At 35.7% G+C, this 22,977-nt stretch overlaps 1 protein-coding gene across 2 annotated transcripts in view; it reads right to left on the bottom strand.

Annotated features, from left to right (window-relative positions):
- The window catches only part of vps50 (VPS50 subunit of EARP/GARPII complex), a 142,233-nt gene extending 120,668 nt beyond the window's left edge, over positions 1 to 21,565 (bottom strand). For both annotated transcript variants that reach the window (XM_084131302.1, XM_084131303.1), the window contains exons 1-5: positions 21,421 to 21,565; positions 18,735 to 18,803; positions 8,901 to 9,023; positions 7,091 to 7,162; positions 1,879 to 1,932 (exon numbers count right to left, since the gene is read on the bottom strand). In XM_084131302.1, the coding sequence (XP_083987428.1) occupies positions 1,879 to 1,932; positions 7,091 to 7,162; positions 8,901 to 9,023; positions 18,735 to 18,803; positions 21,421 to 21,453 (351 nt within the window). In that variant the 5' untranslated portion in view covers positions 21,454 to 21,565. The remainder of the gene's footprint in view (positions 1 to 1,878; positions 1,933 to 7,090; positions 7,163 to 8,900; positions 9,024 to 18,734; positions 18,804 to 21,420) is intronic.
- Positions 21,566 to 22,977: the final 1,412 nt, after the last annotated feature.

Raw genomic sequence — 22,977 nt, 5'->3', positions numbered from 1 at the left:
TTCTTAGTAAATTTGTATGATTTAAAATATTAAAAGGATCACATATTCTTAAGGAGTTAGTCCAATAAAAAAAATTGTACAACAAAAGACATGGGAATGGGACTCAATTTGATGCTCTGATGTTATAATTAAACTATTAAATCAAGAAACAAAATTGACTATTTAATGAGCACGATACATCGTTCAGTCATTCAAACTTCGTCAAGAAAGAATCCAAACACACCAAACAATTCCACACAACGACTGTGAGGTGAAAAGCCTGGCAAAGGATCAAAGCAGAGCATTTCCGGATGAGAATATCTTCAAGAGAAATTTCAAAGTGATCCAAAGTGATCCATTTTCAAAGGGGTTCATAATGATTAAAGATGTAAGAAAAATATGACCACAGGCAAGAGGACACGGAGCCTTAACTATTCCTTCTACTTCCACTTTGATCCCAAATTGTTATAGTGATAAAAATCACTATCTTCAGCATCATCAGCAAAGCATACCGCTCAAATATTATTTTAACAAATATATATTTAGAGAGTTTAATGAGCAAGGTAACTATGATGCAGTTACAGTCATCATGAAACAAAAGTCAAGGTTACAGTGAAGCAATTACAGCGGGAGTGAATGTGACAATTTTTTTGGATGATTTAAAAGCAGTAATAGGAATTTTATAATTTTATGAGTGCACTCTTCTTTAAAACTTGTGTATGGCCATGGCAACAAAGAATTATAGACTTATTTAAAGACCTAATAAAATATTTCAACTCAGATCAATTTCATGTCACATATAAGATTTTTTTCCCCACTAAATAATTGCACTAAAATCATGCTACAGTAACATGCATATTGTTTTTACATCTTGTGGATATACTATTGAAACAGTGAGTAATAGTATTTTAACATTTACAGACTGGCTCGATTCACTTATATCATAAAATTGTTCCCCTAACCTTGACAAAAAAGGAACAAGCCAGCAGTCACATGTTAAAGGGGGGGTGAAATGCTATTTCATGCATACTGAGTTTTTTTACACTGTTAAAGAGTTGGATTCCCATGCTAAACATGGACAAAGTTTAAAAAATTAAATTGTACGTTTGAAGGAGTATTTCTGTGCCAAAAATTCTCCTTCCGGTTTGTCACAAGTTTCGGAAAGTTTTTTCCGAGTATGGGCCTGTGTGACGTCAGATGGGGCGGAATTTCCTTATATGGGTCCTAAGGGCACTTCTCCCGGAAGGGCGCGGGCGCGCGCGCAACCGTAGACCAGAGCGAGAGAGCGAAAGCAGTTCGCCCATCTAAGCGCTGTGCTCGGCTTTAGGGAAGTCAATGTCACCAAAGAAGTGTGTTTTTGGTCGCCAGGGCAAGACAACCCTGCACAGATTCCCAAAGAACCCGGCGTTAAGGGACCAGTGGATGGAGTTTGTTTTTCCAGAGCATCAACGGAGTTGTGCAAGACTGTTTGTTCCCTGCATTTCGATGATGATTGTTTTATAAACAAAGCTCAGATCGACGGATTTGCAGATCGTCTAATGCTTAAGGATCGAGGAGTCACAATGATAAAGGTTCGCGGTCGTGCGTTGGAACCGGGCGGTGAGTAAAACTGCTTCAAATGTCTCTGAGTGTTGTTAGCTCGGCGCGTAAGCACAGCTTTAGCTCCGCCCACACGGCACGCCTCCAGCCGCTCGTTTTTTTCCGGAAAGACTCGGTACAGCCTATCTTTCTTTTATAAATATAATAAAACTAAAGACTTTTTGTAGATTTGAAGGATGCAATACTACTCTATAGGTACTCAAGATTAACATGAGATTGACTGAAAATGAGTGTTTCACCCCCCCTTTAATTGAACCCATCCTGCAGACCCAATTTCCCCAGATGCGACAGACTGCTTACCTTAACATAGGAAGGCTGTTTCTCCAAAATGAGGTCTGCCACTCTTTTAGAAACCTGTAAGATGAGAACACAACCTAAAGGTTAACATCTGTTCGACATGTCCAAGCTTCACAAGACTACATAATCTGTTTAAGCATTTAACGCCTCTTTTTTAATCATTTGAGGCATTAGCTGAGGCTTTAAAAGGAGGAAAGGGAAAAACAACATAAAACATGAGACTTTTAATTGAATTGAATTCTTTTCATGTCTTCCACATCTGCCACAATTAGCCTGTAACAATATAATAAATAAAGTTTTCTTGGCACAAACAGTCAGTGGGTAATAATGTCTCTGTGGAAGGTCAGGCCGTAAATATAAGGCATCCTGTGGCACGCTCCGATCGATATGTGCGTCACATGGTGGGGCTGTCAGGAACGAGAGGGTGTTGGTGTGTCGGTGAGAGCGGAACAGATGGCAGACTCAGCTGAGCAGTGGCGTATGTTAGCAGATCACACTGTGCGAAAAGCTGAGACCGACTGGCAGGAGAGCGCTGGGATGTGTGTGTGATAAACACAACTGAAAGAGACATTTTCAAGAGCACCTCAACTTGCTTTTACATATGCATTAATTCTAGGCTCTTAAAGAGACAGTGTCCCAAAAATGAGATTTCTATCATTATTTACCCTCATGTCGTTCTAACCTGCATAATTTTCATGAAAGAAAACATATCCATACAATAAATTTCATGGTATGGAAGTTTTTTGTTTTTTTGTTTAAATACCTTGTTTTGTGTTTCCGCATTAGAAAAAATAAAGTCATACAGGTCCGGGTGATTGTAGCGAACTAAAATAAAAGAGTTTTTTGTCACTTAAACTTAATTTCATTTCAGCTAGTTGCCAAAGAAACATTTTTCCAACTTGATGTACTAGAATAACTAAAATAAAAAGTGAAATAAAAATTCATAAAAGCTATTTAGACATATTTAATAATAAATAAATACATAACTAAATTACTCAATGATACTAAAATAACTCTCATACAGGTTTAAAAAGGACCTATTATGCCCTTTTCAAAGTCTTGATTTTGTTTTTGGGGTCTACCAGAATAGATTTTCATGCTTGAATGTTAAAAAACACACACATTATTTTTTCACATTGTTGCAGCACCTCTCTTCCCAGTCTGTCAGTGACGCTCCGTTTAGTTCCTGTCTCTATGAAGCCCCTCCTTCTGAAAAGCGCAGTGTGCTCTGATTGGTCGGCTGGACCAGTGTGTTGTGATTGGTCAACCATTTCAAGCGTGTTTTGGAAATGTTCCTTTACCGTAACCGCAAATTTCAACACACTACTAACGCAACTCAAGCAGGAATATTGCAGGAATATATTAAATGAGGAATATTGTGACGTGTTCGTTCTCGGAAGAAAACTCAAGACTACAATGGAGGCATTTCAGGGAGTTCAGAAACAGTGACACTGATATAGAGAATAACTCACTTTGGAGTGACTTTGTGCTTTGTAACTTTGCAGACATTTTTTATGCTCAAATAGCAACATTACACACTAAAGAAAGTTGAAAATGTAAAAAAGCATGATAGGTCCAGACAAAATGATTGAGTAATTGATGACAGAATTGTTATTTTTGGGTGATCCCTTTAAGCCAAATTTTTCTAATTGATTATTAAAATCACAAGAACTAGGAATTAGAACAGTGTTATTTAACACCAAGTGAACCTGCAATTTAATTATGGAATGAGTGAAGGCATTTTTCACATTGTGCAAGTATGGCCAAAAGAGACCTCGACTCAGGAGGAGGGAACATGATTTTCACAAAGCTCATTGCTCCACCTATTGGTCATTCATTTCTGTAAAAGACCTCACAGGACGGATCGAAGCCAGAATGAGAAAACAAGCTGTGAGGAGCCATCCGGTGTGCTTTTTCCAAAAACTAAGACAGAGACTCTGAAGACAGGCGGCCAACACACTCCGTCTGACTTCGACAGGCTGAACACGATGACAACCGGCAAAGCTGTCTGTCAGGGAGGCACAAGACTCTCTCTCTGTATGCCTTCGGGCAGCCAACTGAGTGATTCATGCATGGGTAATAACTCTAATTAGAAATCTATTAACCAGTGCTTGCACCAGGGCAGTAAACAACCTGCAATTTCACTACCGCTGGTTCTACAAATCCAGAGACCAACTTACAAATCCACCTTATTTTCCAATTATGACAATCTTTCTCACAAACGAATTTTACTTGATTAATAAAATTCATTATTAATATTGTTCATTTTATCTAATGACTACAAGCAAAGGCTTCCTCCAGTCATCTAATCAGATAAAACAGCATGACATTAAATTAGGACTGGAAAGAAAAACTTAAGACAGAAGAGTGAACAAAGGCCAGCCGTAAACAACATATCTGTTGAGCCTGGTCAATGCAGCTTTATTTATATTACAAGTGAATCGATTGACATTCATTGCCAGATGTACTGTAACAGACAATGACTACAAGATTAAATAGATTCAATTCAAGAAGAGTGTAAAAACTGTCGCTTTCAAAACATTCCTCACACAAATTCATCCTTGCCACAACCAATAGTGTGATTTTTGGGTGACACTTTGGAAACAATCACTATAAATTGCATTATTTTTATTTTTTTTGCAAAATATTTTCATTAAATATTTTTATTTGGAGGAAAAAAATTACATTTCAAAAAAGTTTGATGTCTGGTAATGTTTTTGAAAAAGTATTTTATGGTCACCAAGGCTGCATTTATTTGATCAAAAATACAGTAAAAAGTAAAATAGCTGTTTATATCTCACAATTCTGACTCGCAATTCTGAGAAACAAGTCAGAATTTCTAGATATAATGACAAAATTCTTGCAATTCTGACTTTTTCCTCAGAATAGTGATATAAACTCACAATTTTTACTCTATTTTTTTTTTTTAATTGCGAGTTTATCACAATTTTGAGGAAAAAAGTAAGAATTGCAAGAATTATGTAACAATTTTTTTTTTATGAATGACTTGGACAGGATAGTACAGTTCTCTGGAAACATATTCTTTAAGAAGAAAGTTTTGATTTAACCTCCTTTTTTTTTCTTGCCTCCATTTGTGCAATTTCATCATTTTAATGACTTAAAATTGTTGTAAAAGTTGTATTAATAAAGAATGAGTAGGTGTGTCCTACTAAAATCACGCTGCTGAGAAGGTTATCAGTACTGAAAAATTATTCCTGCCCCCCTAAAAGGCAAAGGGAAAAGACCGGCTTATTCTGAAACACACGTGCAGTGCAGACAACCAATTAGCTCAGAGATGAGCTCCTGCCAAAGAAGTGTCAGAGCTGCATGTTAGCAGAAGAATAGAGCCACCTCCAACAGACCAGATGCTTTTCTCTCCCAGTGACCCATCAAATCCACAATAACCCACATCTGCAAACGCCACATTCAGAGACAGCGCATATGGGCCCTCTAGAGAAAACCATCTCCAAAATCATTTGACTTAAGCTGAGGGAGAAATTGACAGTAATGATGTGTTAAGGCCACATACTCTATTGTAAATGACACTGGAGGAGCTTGTGTAAATCAGGACTAAAATACCACGGCGTGTGAGCGTGCAGAGTAATGGCATTCAGCGGGAAGCTGGCCTCATGCAGAGCTCGTCATCTGGTGCTTGCAGCTGTCTGTCATGACCCGGGACCAGCGTTCGGGGACAGGGCCCCTGTGGGGACCAACTCGTGGCAGACCACAACAGATCACGTCAGACTGAGTCATCGGGTACCCCTAAGGATCCCGGGGGCCGAATCTTTCACCCTGCGCTGGGCCGATAGGACAGCTGTGAGCAAGCAAGCATCTTAAGCAAGAAACAACAAAGACAGAGGGTGACATTCCTCTTTATAAATTTGTTTCCAAGGCTGCAGTGAACTGAGGATCACCCCGGATCAAGACAGAATGTACTCACGCGTTCACAAGCACACTACACCGTGCACACTAATAAACACACTCATAAAACTGACGTTTCACGTTTGCAGCAGGATGATATATGAGCTCTGAAATGGGTCAAAATAGGGGAATAATAATAATAATTCACTAAACAATTCCTAAAATTGTAATTTTTTCCCAAAAATATTTTCATTAAATATATAAATCTGAAAAAAAAAAAAAAAAACTTCAAAGGTTTGGGGTTGTTACCAAAACTGCATTTATTTGTTGATCAAAAATACAGTAAAAAGAGAGTAATGTTGTGAATTATTATTACAATTTAAAATAACTGTTTTCTATTTTAATAAATTTTAATATATTACAAATTATATATATATATATATATATATATATATATATATATATATATATATATATATTTTTTTTTTTTTTTTTTTTTTTTTTTTTTTCAAAGTTGAATTTTCAGCAGCCATTACTCCAGTATAAGCAATATGGGATTAATAATTCCTTCAGTCATGGAAAACATTAAATATACAACAAATCCAAAGTCATAATTTTATAACCTAACGTTAAAAAATGAAATGAAATGGTTTGACTCAATATTAACGCAAATTTCTATCATTATTATTATATTTATAAATATTTATATATATATATATATTTTTTTTTTTTATTGTTGTTGATGTTATTATTATTACTTAAATTTGTGCCTGAAAATCCCCTTACCCCTTTCATCTACTTTCTAAGACATTAACAGTAATTTATTTATTTTCCAAAAAGTAAGTATAAGTGCAAGGTCTAACATATCCAAAAAAAACAAAACAATGAAAGTAATTAAAAATATACAAAATTTAAAAAGAAACTTTATTCCTTTGTGTCATTGGTGTTTTCAATATTAAAAACTTTGATGAAGTTTGACAGTACAAAAAGTGTTTGAAAAGTATTTCCAAGGTCAAAGCTCAGAGAAAAAAAGAGGCTGTTCAGACATGCAGGTGATTTCCCCAACATAGTGAAAAAGTTATTAAATATTTAATATCTGTAATATTTAAAAAGTTTGATTAAAAATGTATTTAATGTATTGATTTAAGTCTGATCAGTTTGAGATAATAAAAATATTTCAAAAGAATTTATCAGATAAATTAAAATAAAATAAAGTAATAGAATAAGGTATAAACCCATAGATAAAACGGTATCAGTTATGATGCAAAAGTAGCACTGATATCATACAGTATGTGCAAGCAGCCTCTGAGCGAGCGGACAGTTTCTTTAAGATTTATCTGAATGTGATGCTTACAGCTGCTTGTTGTCTCTTCAGCTTGTCTCTGTACTCCTCAAGCTCCAGAAGATTCAGATCCGGAGGGAGTTTCTGTTGGGAAAGCATACACAAACAGAGAAAGATCTGAGATTTGAGAATGTCTTTTATTCTGATGGTACTATATGTAAATTCTTGAGTTTGAACATGGTGGCAGATACTGCTCACACAGAAGCGGGCAAATCATCTCCAGTTCTTAAGAGTTCAATAAACAACAGCAGCAGAACAGCTCTAACAAAGATTTACTTTGATTAAAAAGCTGATGCAGCCCAACTTTGTTATAGAGGAATAAACAAATAGCACCTAATGCCCCATCCCCAAACAGAGAAAGAACAAAAACCAAAAAGTTTGGACTCAATTGAGAGTAGTTACTTTCCACTATAATTCTCATTCAGTGCAGCTTTTGAAATGTATAGAATCTTGCATGTATAGAAATTAGGACACAACTAATTATGAAAGTTTTAACTTTAACTTTTTAAAAGAAGTCCCTTATGCTCACCAAGGCTGCATTTATTTGATTAAAAAAAACAAAAAAACAGTAATGTTGTTAAGTATTATTACAATTCAAATGAACTGTTTTCTATTTGAATATATTATAAAATGTAATTTATTCCTGTGATCAAAGCTGAATTTTCAGCATCATTAATCCAATTTTCAGTGTCATTCATTATTATCATCATAGTAATCATTATGAGTGCTGGATACTCAGATGTTTTTTCAATCCATACTGGCAGCCTGAGGGCGCCCTATGCACATTTAGTCCATATATGGAACACATGAAGAAGAGCTAAACAAAGCTTCCAGAGATCGCTGTAACATGCAGATAAAGGTGTTTTGGAGACAATAAACATGATTGCAACGATATATGATTTGTCTGTGTTCTTCAAACCATGTCAGGTATTTTCATAATAATAGATTAGATTTATAATGTAATGCTAATCGATATAGACTTCATCATTATGAAATAATATATTTTCTGTCCGATTTTTTTTTATCCGAAGCCAAATCAGATCACAGAAGGTTATTTAAAAACACTCGACTTGCGTTATAAAGTAAGTTTGAAGCAAAAACATGGTTTTTATATAAATTGTTTAATTGGTTTAACTGATAAATTGTCGTGTATTGATGGTGTGCTAAGCTAACATGCTAGCTAGCCCTAAGATGCACCTGCCACCTAGCTGTTATTTTTAGGAAAATTTTTTAACTAGGAATGCTTACTGAAATGTTTCTTTTTTCAAGAAGGGCATTTGATACAGTTTCAAATGTGAAGTGTGAACTTTGATAAAAGAAATTAGGGACTGAAACAGGATGCTGGCTAGCAGGATAAATCACATTTTTAAATATATTTAAATAGAAAACAGTTATTTTAAATTGTAATAATATATTACAATGTGACTTTTTTTAACCAAATAAATGCAGCCTTGGTGAACATAAGAGACTTATTTTTTAAAATCTTACCTATATATATATATATATATATATATATATATCAATATCAATATAAATATAAATATAAATATATATATATATATATATATATATATATATATATATATCAATATAAATATAAATATAAATATATATATATATATATATATATATATATATATATATATATATATATATATATACATATATATATAGATAGATAGATAGATAGATAGATAGATAGATACAGTGTCTCTATGTTATTTATTATATTCATTTCATACCATCTCTATTTTTCAAATGCTAAACATCTTAGATTCTGGTATATAGACATGGAAATAATATGACTTTCTCTCATACACACCTCAAGCTCGTATTGCACCATGTCAAAGGAGTCACTGGAGAAGTACACTTCCTCTATGTTGTCAATGAGTTCCTGTTCTGCCAGTGGATCGGTGGGCTGCTCCCTCAATTCCCTCAGCTCTTCCTGTGGGGAGAGAAAGAAAAATGAGAATTAGTATTGGTAGAGAAATCTCACTGCTTCTGGGACACCATCGTGGGGAAGCTTGCCTCGCACCTAAAAACGGGGTCTGAACATTGATTATTTCTCACGCCTGATGATTAGCCAAGCTGAGAGCAAAGATTAAGTGGTCTTAGCACCTATCCCTGAGGAACACCCTTCATGAACCTTAATGAGGATCAGCACAGGAACATCAATTTCACTCAAAACAGCTTGAAGAAACAAAGTCGTCCTCTTTTCTTTGAAGAGAGATGCTGAGAGACTCATTACGCACGATTCACAAGACGTGATGCAATGTGGTTAAAACTGCTCTGCGACCAGGACTGAGACAAACTTACTGAGCCACGCAGATGCTGAGAGAACGTTTAAAAACCCTTTAATTACAGCAGTCAGCCAAACTCACATAAAGCGATCCACATCAATAAACCACTTATTCATGTTTGAAACTACTGAAAGAACCCAGAGTTGGACACTTGCTAATTTATGAAGGATCTTCATATAAAGACTGCAATTTGATGTCATTGAGATAGAAGCTGAGGAATGATTTGGCCTGAAAGCATTTAATCTCCTCAAAGACACATGATGCAGCGTGTGTGTGTGTGTGTGTGTGTGTGTGTGTGTTGCAGGCTGTGAGGGAGCGTGGGTGAACTCACTGAGAGACGGCATCAGCATCCGCAGAGGGTGGGGTGGTATGAGTCACTCCACTGGTACACGCACGACAAGAACAAAAGACAAAATCCTTGGGCTCACTGGTTACCATTAAGCCTTAAAGACACCTTGAAATCAAAATAAGACTTGGACTAAAAGTTGCAAAAGTCCCGTTATCTTTAAGGTAATCTACATTTTCAAGTGCATTCGTAAATAATGACAAAATTAACTTTTAGCAGAGGATCATTTAATTAGGGGAACTTTTCTGTCCCTCAAAGTAATTTTTAAGAACCAATTTTTATTTATAGGCCATTTAAAGATATTGATCGAATTTAAAAGTATATGTCACAATAGCTTTAAAAACTTGCATTGTATCGCCTTAATTCATTTTTTAAGAGTGTTAAAAGGTGAATTGGCTTATCATTTCTATTATTTTGGACTTGTCCTCCACCCAGACGGTTCACCTTGCCCTGAAAAGTACATTTTAACATAACCTTCCACTGATCTGAGAAAATGCACCCTCCGTTTTACTGTGGGTAAAATTTTACCCCACAGCCATTACTTTTAAATACATCAAAAAATGTGTTGACTTGAAATTCAAAAAGCTACTTAATCAATAAAAAACAACATTAAAATAAAAACTAAAATATAAGTAGTACAACTAGTAGTAGTACCAACAATAATAATTTTTTTGGAGTAACACAATGAGTAAAAATAATCCTTTTTGGCTCTTAAGTATTTGATAACTACTTCTGCTTTAGTTAAAAAAAATTTTTTTGAAACTCAGTACATCTTTGAAGTGATAGTTCACCCAAAAGTGAAAATTATGTCATTAATTACTCACCCTCATGTTGCTCCAAACCAGTAAGACTTTCGTTCATCTGAAGATCTTTTTGATGAAATCTGAGAGCTTTCTGTGACAGCTATGCACCTATTACTTTGACGATTCAAAAAGTTCCTAAAGAGATCGTAAAACTAATCCTAATAACAGATTGAATTTATCCTTTTATTGACATAAACATTCATCAACGCACACATCAGTTGTTGTAAACGGAAACTCAAGCATGTTCACTTGATGCGTGAGAACCAATGAGGTTCATTCTCGTGCATCGATCAGGTTCGGTTGAGCTTTTATGTTCACTGATAAATGTTTATTTGCGAATAAAAGCCTAAATTCAATCTGTTCATCATATAAGTGATCGTGTCTCTTCAGAAAATTCGGACTAAACCGCTCAATTCATATGGATTAGTTTTATACGATCTCTTTATGAACTTGAGGCGTCAAAGCTCTCAGATTTCATCATTTGTGTTTCGAAGATGAGCGAAAGTATTATGGGTTTGTAGCAACATGAGGGTGAGTAATTCATGACAGAATTTTTATTATCACTTTAAGCTACTGTACAGTTAAATATAGAATATTTTGCACATTTAGCAGTACTTTAGCAAACCATTTGTTTTAGGTGTTTAAGAAAGTGCTGTAGTGGTTTTGAGGTGTTTTAGTAGAAAATAACAGCCCCCCAGGGAAATACATATATATTTATATAATCTTATTGTGTGTGGGGGGGGGATGTGAATGCGTATCCTGTCAAAACATCCAATCTGTGGGAGAGAAAATTCCCAGTGCATGTGAGGGGCTAAATCTTAGAAAATGTCACATGTTTCTTGGACACATTTGATTCATTTATTTACTAAAAACTATTAAAAGCCGCATAACATCCTGAAAGGCTAAAGGTGAAAGACCATAATTGGTTCTAAAAATATGGTTTCACAGATCTAGGTCCTAGAATTATGTTTGTTCTTTACAATAATCACAGTGATTTTCACTGAAAACTACTATACTTTACTGAAAACCATGTGCAAGACTCTCTACGCCAGTCCAGTATTAGTGTAAAAAACACTTTACTTCCGAACACAGGCACTATGAAAAAAGGTTGACAAATTGCGACAAATTAGGTGGGAATGAAGTCCACGATCCAATCGGATGAGAGAAAACATCAATCAGTTTCCACCCAAACGGTCACTTGGAAAATAAAACAAAAACTCTACCACACTAATTAAAATGGTCGCCAAGCCTTTGTTCAATTATCTTTCCATCCCATGTAGACTGACAATGTTTACCAAAATGAACACCTCTCGTCCTTTTATTCCCTGCGCGCAGACGAAGACGAACGAGAGTCTATTTGCACATAAAAGTGTGATTTGACGTGCTATGCAGCAATCAAAGCTTAGGATGAGTGAACTGAAGGGTTATTGAATGATGCTGATCAAACGCAGGTGAGAGTGTGAATTAGCGGCGTATTAAAAATAACAATAAGCATTCGTTCACATGGACCGAGATGAGAGGGAAGAGACGGACAGCCGCTGTGAGATGCAGAACACAAACTGCCCCAGCTTTTATTAGTGACATCTTTACAAATATCAGACTCCATTAAAAATAATGATAAATTCAGGATATGGGAAGGAAAGTTGCTGATTATGAATTTATATGTGGTTTTAACCTGTAAAAGCACACCCACGCTTGAGAATGAATCATCTTATGAATAATATTTCACATATTACAATATATTCTTCATAATATGACGACGGTGATGACGACATTAGACTAATGAGGTGAATAAACTGCATAAATGTCCATTAATTTTCAGTGATTCATCCAGAGGCTTTCAAGACTGCCTGATGCGTTAATTATGTGATTATAGCGCCATCTAGAGGACACAAGTGATTGTGCAAGAGAAATGGGTCCTTTCAATTGTTCTGGCCAAGCAAAACATCCCAAAGCACATTCTACCATATTTAATATTTTTACATGACACAGAACACAAGACACAAAATGAACATTTAACAAAAGTTAAATGAGAATATAAGTTGGCCTTTAGGCAAAAAAATAAATATAGCCAGTTAGCCAGATACATTTTTAGGAATCACAAAATAACACATGGTTTAAAATCACAATATAAAAGTGGTGGTTACACTTTACAGTCTCATTTGTTAACATTAGTTAGCACACGTTCTGAAAAGTGAAGCCAAAGCGTTTCATTCGCCCCGTAGTGGCTGGCTGCAGGATAGGTCATAAACCCAGCCCTCTCTGGGGAATCGGCGAGAAAAAGAAAAATAAATAAATAAATAAAATTTAAATTGTCCAAAGATGGGTTCAGCCATTTTAGGTACTTCTTATCACGCTGACATATGTTCAAGTGTTCGTTTTTTCCAATAAGTTTGCAGACTCTGGCTCAAAATGACAGCATTGGCGCAAGATGTCAACGGTTATTTTTGGGATATGTTGGCTTCATTTTTTTATAGTGGAAGGAAGTGGAGACACGTCGTCCATCTTTTTTTCCCCTTTTCTTTTTTTACAGTCTATGGTTTTACAGACTAGAACAAATCAAACAAATATATGGTCCACTAACTAATGAAATAAATAACATATTTTACCATATTTGTCATGGGGCTAGTAAAAAAAAGTTTGCAAATAAAAATCTTTAGTACTGTAATGGAAAAATCTGATTTCCATTGATTTTCAACATATATTGCAACATAATGTGTCACATGTCTATATTGTGGAATGTGAACAGGATATATGTATGTTTGTACACCTGACGTAAGCAAGACACACACAGTAAGACAAATGGTTAAGAACCTTTAACTCTTTGGGTATGGAAGATAATTTAGCCAAGGGGGGTTAAAGGGGTCATTCTGTTCTAAATCAGCTAGATGTGGCTGGGTGAGCGGAAAACTACAGAGAAAAGACCTTGAAGAAGGAGTATAAGAAGGGAATTTCCTGGGCTGGGTGTCAGGTCTTGCTCACGTCACGGGGTAGCTGCTGTGATTTTGTGACTAAGCCTCATGGAGGAGAATAAATATCTTTTAAAATACAATTTGATTCTTGGTGTCTCTTATGCAGTGATGATGATTGTTTTTTGCCACAACAGTACTTAAAGGGGTCATCGGATGCACACTTTAGGGTCTTCATGTAAAGTTTGTAACATACTTTGGTTAAAATTCCTCAATGGTTGTGTAAAACAACACCTTTTTACCTCCTCAAAAACAGCTCTGATCACAGCGACCCGTTTCGGTGCATGTCTCTTTAAATGATAATGAGCAACTGCTCACCCCACCCCTCTCTTCCGTGGGGCGTGTCAACACAAGACATGTAAAGTACTGCCTTGGTGGACAGAATACAAATGGCTGAGGGGGAAATATGCTAATACGGGACAGTCCGCCAGTGGTCGTGGGTGGAGCATGAGCAATTTGACATCCTATTGCTCAGGAAAAAGGATAAAAAAATAAAGGAGTGAAAGGATTTTTTTCATTATATGGTGGTTGTGTACACACACTGCAAAGACACATTTATATACAAACACCATATAAAAGTGAATTTTGCATCTGATGACCCCTTTAAAGTCCTAAGTCTGTGGTGTGTTTAATGTGCTTTAAGACAAACCATGTGCAAATTCATAAGTCAACACCATTGCAGAGCCCTTTCTCCCTAAAACTACAGTGATCTAAAGACAGTCTCAAAAAACACGGTTTGAAATCACTGGTGTTTCTGACGTCACAAACTACCTTGTAACCAATCACATGAATGTGCCGGCGGGCTTTAGCATATCATTAATAGCGAACTAGCAGGGGAGTCTCAAGACATGCCAGGTTATCCCGGTATATTTTTCTGTTGATATGAAAAATCGGGTAGATTAGGCAATATAGTGGGAGTATGATGTATATTACGATGTTATGATGAACTATATGCCTTTCTCCACTGACGTTCTGAGTTGTTCAAAGCGTTTCTGATGATTGTTAGAAGACAGACTGAGATGGCGAACGGGAACATGGTTTGTATAATATTAGCATAGGGTGACCAAACGTCCTGTTTTCCCAGGACATGTCCTGTTTTCACGTCCTGTCCTGGCCGTCCTGCCTGTTTTTTATAAAGTGATGAAAATGTCCTGGTTTTCATTATTTTTTATTGGGCCATTGCGCGTGTAGTTTAAATTGACTGGCGCTTGCCTTTGCAGTTTGCACACAAAACATATGAAACCGGCTTCGGCTTCACCCCGTCTTGTTATAATCAGCGCGTTCCTCAATAAGCAGCGGCAAGCAGAGAGCACGTCAGATACAGAGGCCTGTGTGTGTGTTCATCTCAGCCTCATTGGTCTGTCAATGTCAGAATATTTGAAATGACCAATCAAATCAAAGTAGGCGGACTTTACGTTCACAGAATTTTAGCAGCGACGCTTCAGTTTACGGTCAAGTGCGAGATAACATGTAAGTAGCTTACAGCGAAAAAAAAAAAAAAAGCCCAGATGTAAATTCACAGATGATTTACAGAAAAAATTCCCATGTTTTCGTTTCGGTCGGGATCCGTGTAAAGCAGAATGCATGAACTGCAAAGCTGGCACGCACGTGTCAGTGTCAAATAAAGGTGCAAGTGACATTATGGTACATTATGGCTACAAGAGAACATCAGGAGGATTGGAATTTATTTTTTTTATTTTTTTTTTAAATAGTGTAGTAGATCTTTTATTTTAGTAGTAGATTTTTAACCTATGCTATGGCCATGAAAATAAATAGTGTCATGTAAAATGTGTTAAAAGCTAAACTTAAAAAAAAAAAAAAAGTATTCTATTGTTGCGGGCCAAACATTGAATGGAAAGGATGTATTACTTTATGTATTAAAGTACAATAACATAGAGGTTGTGAATGCATTTGTCAAGTATTTTTTGATGCATTCACCCCAACCACGCCCCCACCCATTAACCACGCCTCCCCAAACCACGCCCCTGCCCATCAACCACGCCTCCCCAAACCACGCCCCCACCCATCAACCACGCCCCTGTCCTGTTTTCTGAAAACTAAAGTATGGTCACCCTATATTAGCAACACATTATTAGCTGTTTGATAACAGTCAAGCAAAAGGCTAATCATATTAATTACCGTTATGTGTCTGACGCTGTAAATTGAGACACCATTGTGCAGCGTTCACCTCACTAAGTCGGCTGAGTGAATCTGTGTACTGGCATGAGTGGAGGCGGGGCTAATTAGAATATTTATGGATCTGCGCATACTTAATGAAGCAGGGGTGTAGAGTTGCATTCAAGCTATTTTAAGAAATGAAGGGGGAATAAATTACAGGAACATGTTTTAAATGTCATTTTGGTGATCAAATATGAGTTTTAAGGGATTCATTTATTGCCTACATGGGGACTTTAAGAAGAAGAAAATGTCTCTTGTGTGTCCTGAACTCTATAAAAATAATAAGATGGAAATATCTTGTTTCCTTATTAAAACAAACTGTTAAAAAACAGCATGCTCCCCTAGAACTTTCACTTTCAAGAAACTGATAATCTTGGGATAATAAAGACCAACTAGCAAAGTCTATTTTTCCTACACACAGTGCTCATTACTGGCTCAGAAGTGCTCGGTGGCTATTTGAGAGGCCTAATCCATCATTTTCCTCAACATGCTATGGATAGACCGTTTGATTCAACGCTCAAACACTTTCTCACTGCCTCAGTTGTTTCAGAAAAAAAATTTGAAACAAAGCCCACCAGGGATCCAGGCCAGATGGTTCTGAAAAGTATGTGTAATATAAAACAACTGATACAGAATAACAACAAAAACTCTCTGATGGTAAAAGAGAGATGGTGAGTCTGTTTGATCTGGGAAATTTATGTAGCCAATAACTAGGGATTATAATAAAAGTAAAAAGTGTCAGCAAAAGATATCACAGCTGTGGTGAAGAGTGCTAAAAAAATCAGCTTAGAAACCAATCACAGAGCGGTCCAATTGATTTAATGGACCTGTGAGGTAGTGCTAGAATTAGTGCACTGGACCACGACCAACTTACATTTATCTCACTGAATGAAGGTCAAAATTCAACTCAGTGGCACTGCTACACTAAAGCTCAGTCCGAGTAACCTTTTCATACTCTCTGGCTGCATGTGAAAAGATCACAATCTCGATTCAAACACCCATCTTATACCTAAATGACAACGATTCGCCTGTCTATTAAGCCTTTGACAAGTCTGCGATCACAGCGAACATTCAAATCTGTGTTGGCAATGACCCCGAGAGAGCAGTTGTCATATATAGGCAGGGCTGCCAACTCTCACGCATTGAGCGTGAGACTCACTCACGCAATTGACACTTTTCACACGCTCTCACGCCACACATCCATTTTCTCACGCACAGAAAAATTGCGGAGCAAAGATGTACTTTTACTAATTCTCAGCTCTTAGATTCCGTCAATTTTATTACGAAATTCAGATAAAAATACGTTTGGCGCTTGTAAATGTGACGTGACAGATCGCTGAGCGCCTCAGTTCAAGTGCACGTGAACCGATCATCACTTTTTTATTTAAAGATGCAGTACAATTTACCGAAAGTATACATAATATCGACCAATTAGTGTTTTTCAACCATGGAAAGAGGTCAATATAACAGCAGGAGAACAATTATGTCACATAACGTTACATTTACCTCAGGAAAGCCATTTAATGACCATATGTTAATTGAATAGAAAAAATAGCTAGAGATGAGATTTTGCTGAGCATTATATTACATTTTTATTATATTTTTACTTATGTCATTAAATAATTGTTATTATAACAAAAACTGCATTATATTTAATTTAATTTGTTATTTTTAACCTTTAAAAATACCAGCAGATTGGGCCCTCTATGTTTACAGCATTAGGTGAGATTATTTTTTAAAATAAAATTTAAAATAAACATGTATCCAAATGAGTCAATATTGAATCAAAATCGGAATCAAATCACAATAATGGAATTGAAATCTTGAAATTGTTGTCAAGCAATAATAAAAACTGTATCCTACCAGTCATTGTACAATGTAAACATTGTAACATGTTGTCACTAAACTGCATAAAATTCTATTTAGTTACCAAATGTTTTGACAATCACAATTACACTTATTGTGATGCAATATTTGTTTTTACATATACACCCCCACCCACCCACCCACCCAAAAAAAAAATCTCACTCCAAGCTAAACTCAAAAGTTGGCAGCCCTGTATAGGCATGAAACAACTTTACAAACAGACACAGTATCATTATTTCTGTCTTACAATAATTCAAATTATCACGGAAGTACAGAAAAAAAAATAAACACTGATTTCTATAGTAGCGATCAAAATAGAGAAAATCACATTTTGAAAGTAACTTGATGCTTCAAAAAAAGATTGTATCAATTACAACGTTACACCAGTAGGTGGCGACAAGTGACGGCTAAATATAAGTTTTTGTCATTGAATCATTCAAGACTAAGAGTTTCATTAAAAAATGCTGATTCATCCAGTCATGAAACAAGCCTTTATGAGCGATTCATTGAATAATTTATTTTAAAAAAAAAAAATAATTTTTATTTAAATTAATAAAAAAAAATGAATAGACTGCAGAAATGAACAAAGTCAGAACCTCAAGCAAATTACGTTATTTTGCTTATTTGTCTATTCATAGAATTGTGATTTCTATTTTAAATAAATAAATCATGATTCTCAATGTATCCAGAATTGTGCAGCTCTACTCTCTACTTTATTAGTAAATATTTCAAAAACATGAAAGAAGTTACATATGAATAAAAAGGCATGTCTAGTTGTCGGTTTTAGATGAAATGTCATTTTACAAAGGTACATTTATTTATCACACTATGATTAATAATACCCAGGAGGATAAAACTCAGGTTATGCTGTGCATATTTTCCACTCACAGCCATCTGAGAAAACACTAGACTATGAAGCGATCTGCAGCGCGCAGGACAGAATTCACTGAAGTTTATCAGATATGGTCTTGAGAAGAGCATTTTAATCCGTACATAGACTATAATATACAAAGAGGATTGGTTCATCTAGTCTGCAAAGACATTTTTCAGCACTCATTTGACAAGTTTCTTCAGTGAATGCTGAGACGGGCTGCTGTGGGTTTTTGTTGTTGTTGTTTTTACAACAAAATCTGTTCACAAATGTGAGGCTTAATGGAGAAACAGCGCAGGTTTGGTTTGAGAACATGAACTGACCTTGCTGGGGCTCCTGAAGGTCTCCACAGGGCTCATGTCAACCACACTCTCCTGGGGACTTTTCAGACCCTGGCAAAGAAAATCAACAGTAAACCATAAATATTAGGAATCGACTTATGGGGAGGTTATATGATAATTTAAAAAAAGAAAGAAAAAAGAGCAATAATCCACCATTGGGATCAAACTGCACAAAGACAAAAAAATGTTTAACGACACATAGGGTACAACAGGGCTAAAGGCGCACCAGGGTAAAAGGCGTATTTGACTTTATTCTCTTTTAAACCACTCATTTGAATAATTTAATTTTAAATGTTGTAGATTTATGTAGCAAATGAAAATCGATAAAATTACTGACTATGTTTTGACACAAAGTTCTTGTTAATGATTTTCAGTTTTGTTCAAGGTAAATAAAGCAACAGTTTTTCAATTACGGAAGAATATGTATTTGGGGTAAAAGACACAATAATTAACATGATGAGAAATAGCTGGTTGACTTTTCCATGTGTTGAAATGACATGGTTAGATTCATCAAATTGGGTGTCTACCTTAGAGATAGTCACCATATTTATAATGAAACCATCATATTTAATATATATATATATATATATATATATATATATATCTTATATATATATATATTATATCTGATAAATATATATAAGATATATATATAGCTCCTTCTCCTGTATTTTTTAAAATGAACACTAATGATAGTATATTTGTTGAACAAAAAATAATTCTTTTATTTATCAAAATAAACCAAAAATGGTAGGGGAGAGTGGGGTGATTTGTGCCAGGGGGGGGAAGTAGTTCCACCCTTGTTTCTGGAAAACCATAGAAGAAATTGGTCATGTGACCACATAATTTTGAAAAGCAATCACTTTTACTCGTCCTCCAAAGAAGAGAGACACATGGCATGAGAGTTAAGCATATTTTAGTGCAAAAAACTGTTTTTTCCCTTTCAAAGTAAAATTTCTATGATTAAGGTTTTTTGATTGTAGTGTCTGAACAATTATAGACAAGTTTGAAAACATTTCACACGTTTTAGTGCTTTAGTAGGCTACACAATGAGTCTATACAGTTAGCATGATGTTAGCTCTTAACTGCTGGATCATGCTAGTTTTTCAAACTTGTGGGTCCGGGGTGATTTGTGCCAAAGGGCCTGGGTTAAGTTGTGCCAGATCCAGACCACCTAGACCTACATACTCACAGGGGATAATCTTGAGAAGTGAGGAGATGGGCATGCCTCATCATTGTTTTACTTGGGCCTGCCTGTTATTTGTTTAATTTAGCTAACACTGATTTCAGTTTTGAGTTTGCACTATGTTATTAAAGAGAAGTTTTATTCCGTTTTTAAGTGGCCTATGTCACAATAGGATGTTTAGAAATTAGCCTAGTCACTTTATTCTTATATGTTACATAATTGACAGACAACGCATCTATTGCAAAAGCCTTTTTGCCTGAAATGATTCACAAATATCATATATTGTGTTGCTATGGTGCTCTAAATGGTTGCTAGGGCGTAGCTTGATAGCTTCACAATGTTCCTGAGAGACTTATTGGTCGTCTGAGTAAAATGAGCCCGCCCCCTTGTCTCTATGACACTGTGATCCAGAGTTATGTTCAATACAAAATCCCTATGCAATTGACCATAGTAGGAAAAACGCATGCTATGGTATTCCAGGGTGACAATATCTAAATAAACCTTAAATTAGTAATTTTGTATTGAATTTATCTTGCTTTCATATAGCAGTATGGTTCATAACATTAAAATGTTCTGTTTTACTTCAGAAATCACTGGCACAATTTACCCCCAATGTATTCCCCCAAAGGCACAACTTCCCCCGCACCAGGGGCAAGTTGTGCCATGAGACCACTTTTTTTCCAAGAGCTATATTTCTGAAACAATTTATTTCAGATCCAAAGTTATTGTTCTCAGGGATGCACCACATCCTGAAATATATGTACATCCTTAAGTTGAAGGCATTACTGCCATGGCCTCACTTTAAAGTCACTTTGAGTAAAAACTGGCACAACTCACCCCACTCTCCCCTACACATTTTGCTAAAGTGATTGTTCTGAACAAGTATTAACTTAGACATTGTTAAAAGCATATTATTTTAGTTAAAGTATTTGTATCAATACTTAGTGTCTTTTACCCGATATGTGGAATAAAAGGCTCACCATGCCACCTCATACATTTATAAGATTTAAACAAAATAATGATTTATTTTCACACAAAATCTGTTGCTCCATCAATTTTCAATAAAAACATCTATTTTTTCTGCAATCATACATTATGGGAGTAGTGAAAAGCACATTTTTTTAGGGTGTGTCTTTAACCCCTTTGTACCGTACGTTTGTAGTCTAAACGTCTATATATGACAGGTCAAAAAAGGAAGATTCTTTATTGATTTGATTATTTTAAACTCAATAAAGTACATCTCAGCAGCATTTTAAGCTCCTGGCCAAGAGCTCACATTACCATTTTATAGTAATCTCTCAGTTATTTTCGTTGGTGATTGAATGCGTTATGATGCTATGAGGAAATGTGCAGGTCTATAAACTGTGCATAAGCTGTTTTACTGTTTATTTATATTTAGCTAGCAGGCTAGCTTATTAAAATGCTTCCGGATTCGTCAATGAAATAAAGAAGCAGACTGATGAAAGAGAAGAAATAACACACCTGACGGGACATCAGGGACTTGATTTTCTGCATCGTATAGTCGAACAGCTGTAAAACCCAATGTATCCTTTGGTGTTTTTCTGTCAAACGGCGATTCAGTTCCTACAGTGCTACACAGGTGCCATGTTTCACTGTTGGGATCACGTGACAGGTGGCCAGTGCAGCATGGGATATGTAGTTCCTCGGAATCTAATATACTAATTTAAAATAAGGCAGAAATAGCTGCGAGTATAGAAGCCCATTTACGAAATTTTCACAATTTTTGCATAAAAAGTTATAATTACGACATTAAGTCGAAATTATAACATAGAAAAAAAGTCAACATTATGACATAAAAAGACAAAATGTCAATGTTTTGTCATAATTACAACTTTTATGTCATAATTATAATTTGTTTGGTCATAATGTAGACTTCTGTCTCATAATTATTCATTTTTATCTCATAATTCCAACTTCTTATGTCACAATTGTGACTTTTATGTCATGATTATGTTTTTTTCTGTATTGGAAATGGGCTTTCACATGTTAGTATACTCGCCTATTTTTGTGATGTCAGCACTTTCTGCGAAAAAACGGTTCTTATGCTTATTTGTTTAATCAATTTTACATTTAAAGCAAATTAAAAACAGCTGGCATGCCTCTGAGAAAGCAATTATAGGCCTGTATTTGTATACAGCTTTATAGAAGCCATCATTAGAAATTTCCATATTTTGCATCACCATTTTTTGAGACATACATAGGAAAGATGAATTCAGTAGCCTATCTCCTGACTTTTCTAACCATTTCTAGACCGCCGGCTACACTAAAATGCTTATTTTTGTCTTTTAGCATAGAAGACTGGCTGCATCGTGTTGCACTTCAGTACCAACAGACACATAAAATGAATTCTTGGAAAAAGCAGATTCTTGGAAAAAGCGACAATACCTAATTTGTTTACCTCTCACGGCTCAGAGATTAGTTTACAGCAAATATATGAGCTACCTGCCATAAATATTCTATAGCGTGGGTGTTTGAGACGAGTCTCTCTAACTGGCTGTTTATGCTGATATGAGCACACATAAGAGAGCAGTGTTTTCCGTCAATAAAGTGCTGATGATTTCCCAGTCAAATGAGGGAGTGGCACCTCCTCCTCCCCCAGGCTGAGAGCTGTTGTTGATATAATACTGCTGCTCTTCCCGAGAAACAGAGGAGAGAAACACAGTCATATTATAATTCCTCCTTTTATGAAACACTGCCTGTTTGTTCAGGAAATAGCCGACGCTTATCAGACAATCTCTCTGGGGGTAGAAGAATACCCATCAGTGCTTAAAGGGTTAGTTCACACAAAAATTAAAATGATCCCATTCCTTCAAGCCATCCTAGGTGTACATGACTCACTGCTTTCAGCCAAACATAATCTAAGATATATTAAAAACTATCCTGGCTCTTCCAAGCTTTATAATGGGAGTGAACTTTATAAACTATAATCACATGGCTTCCAGTAACGCCGTAAGTGAGTCTAGTTCCGGCAGAAGAGTGACCTCTGACCCGACGCATGACGTATTGATGAACGCGGAA

The sequence above is a fragment of the Abramis brama genome (genome assembly GCF_963993115.1).
Source record: "Abramis brama genome assembly, chromosome: 12".
NCBI lineage: Eukaryota > Metazoa > Chordata > Actinopteri > Cypriniformes > Leuciscidae > Abramis > Abramis brama.
This window is presented reverse-complemented; position numbering and strand designations above follow the sequence as displayed.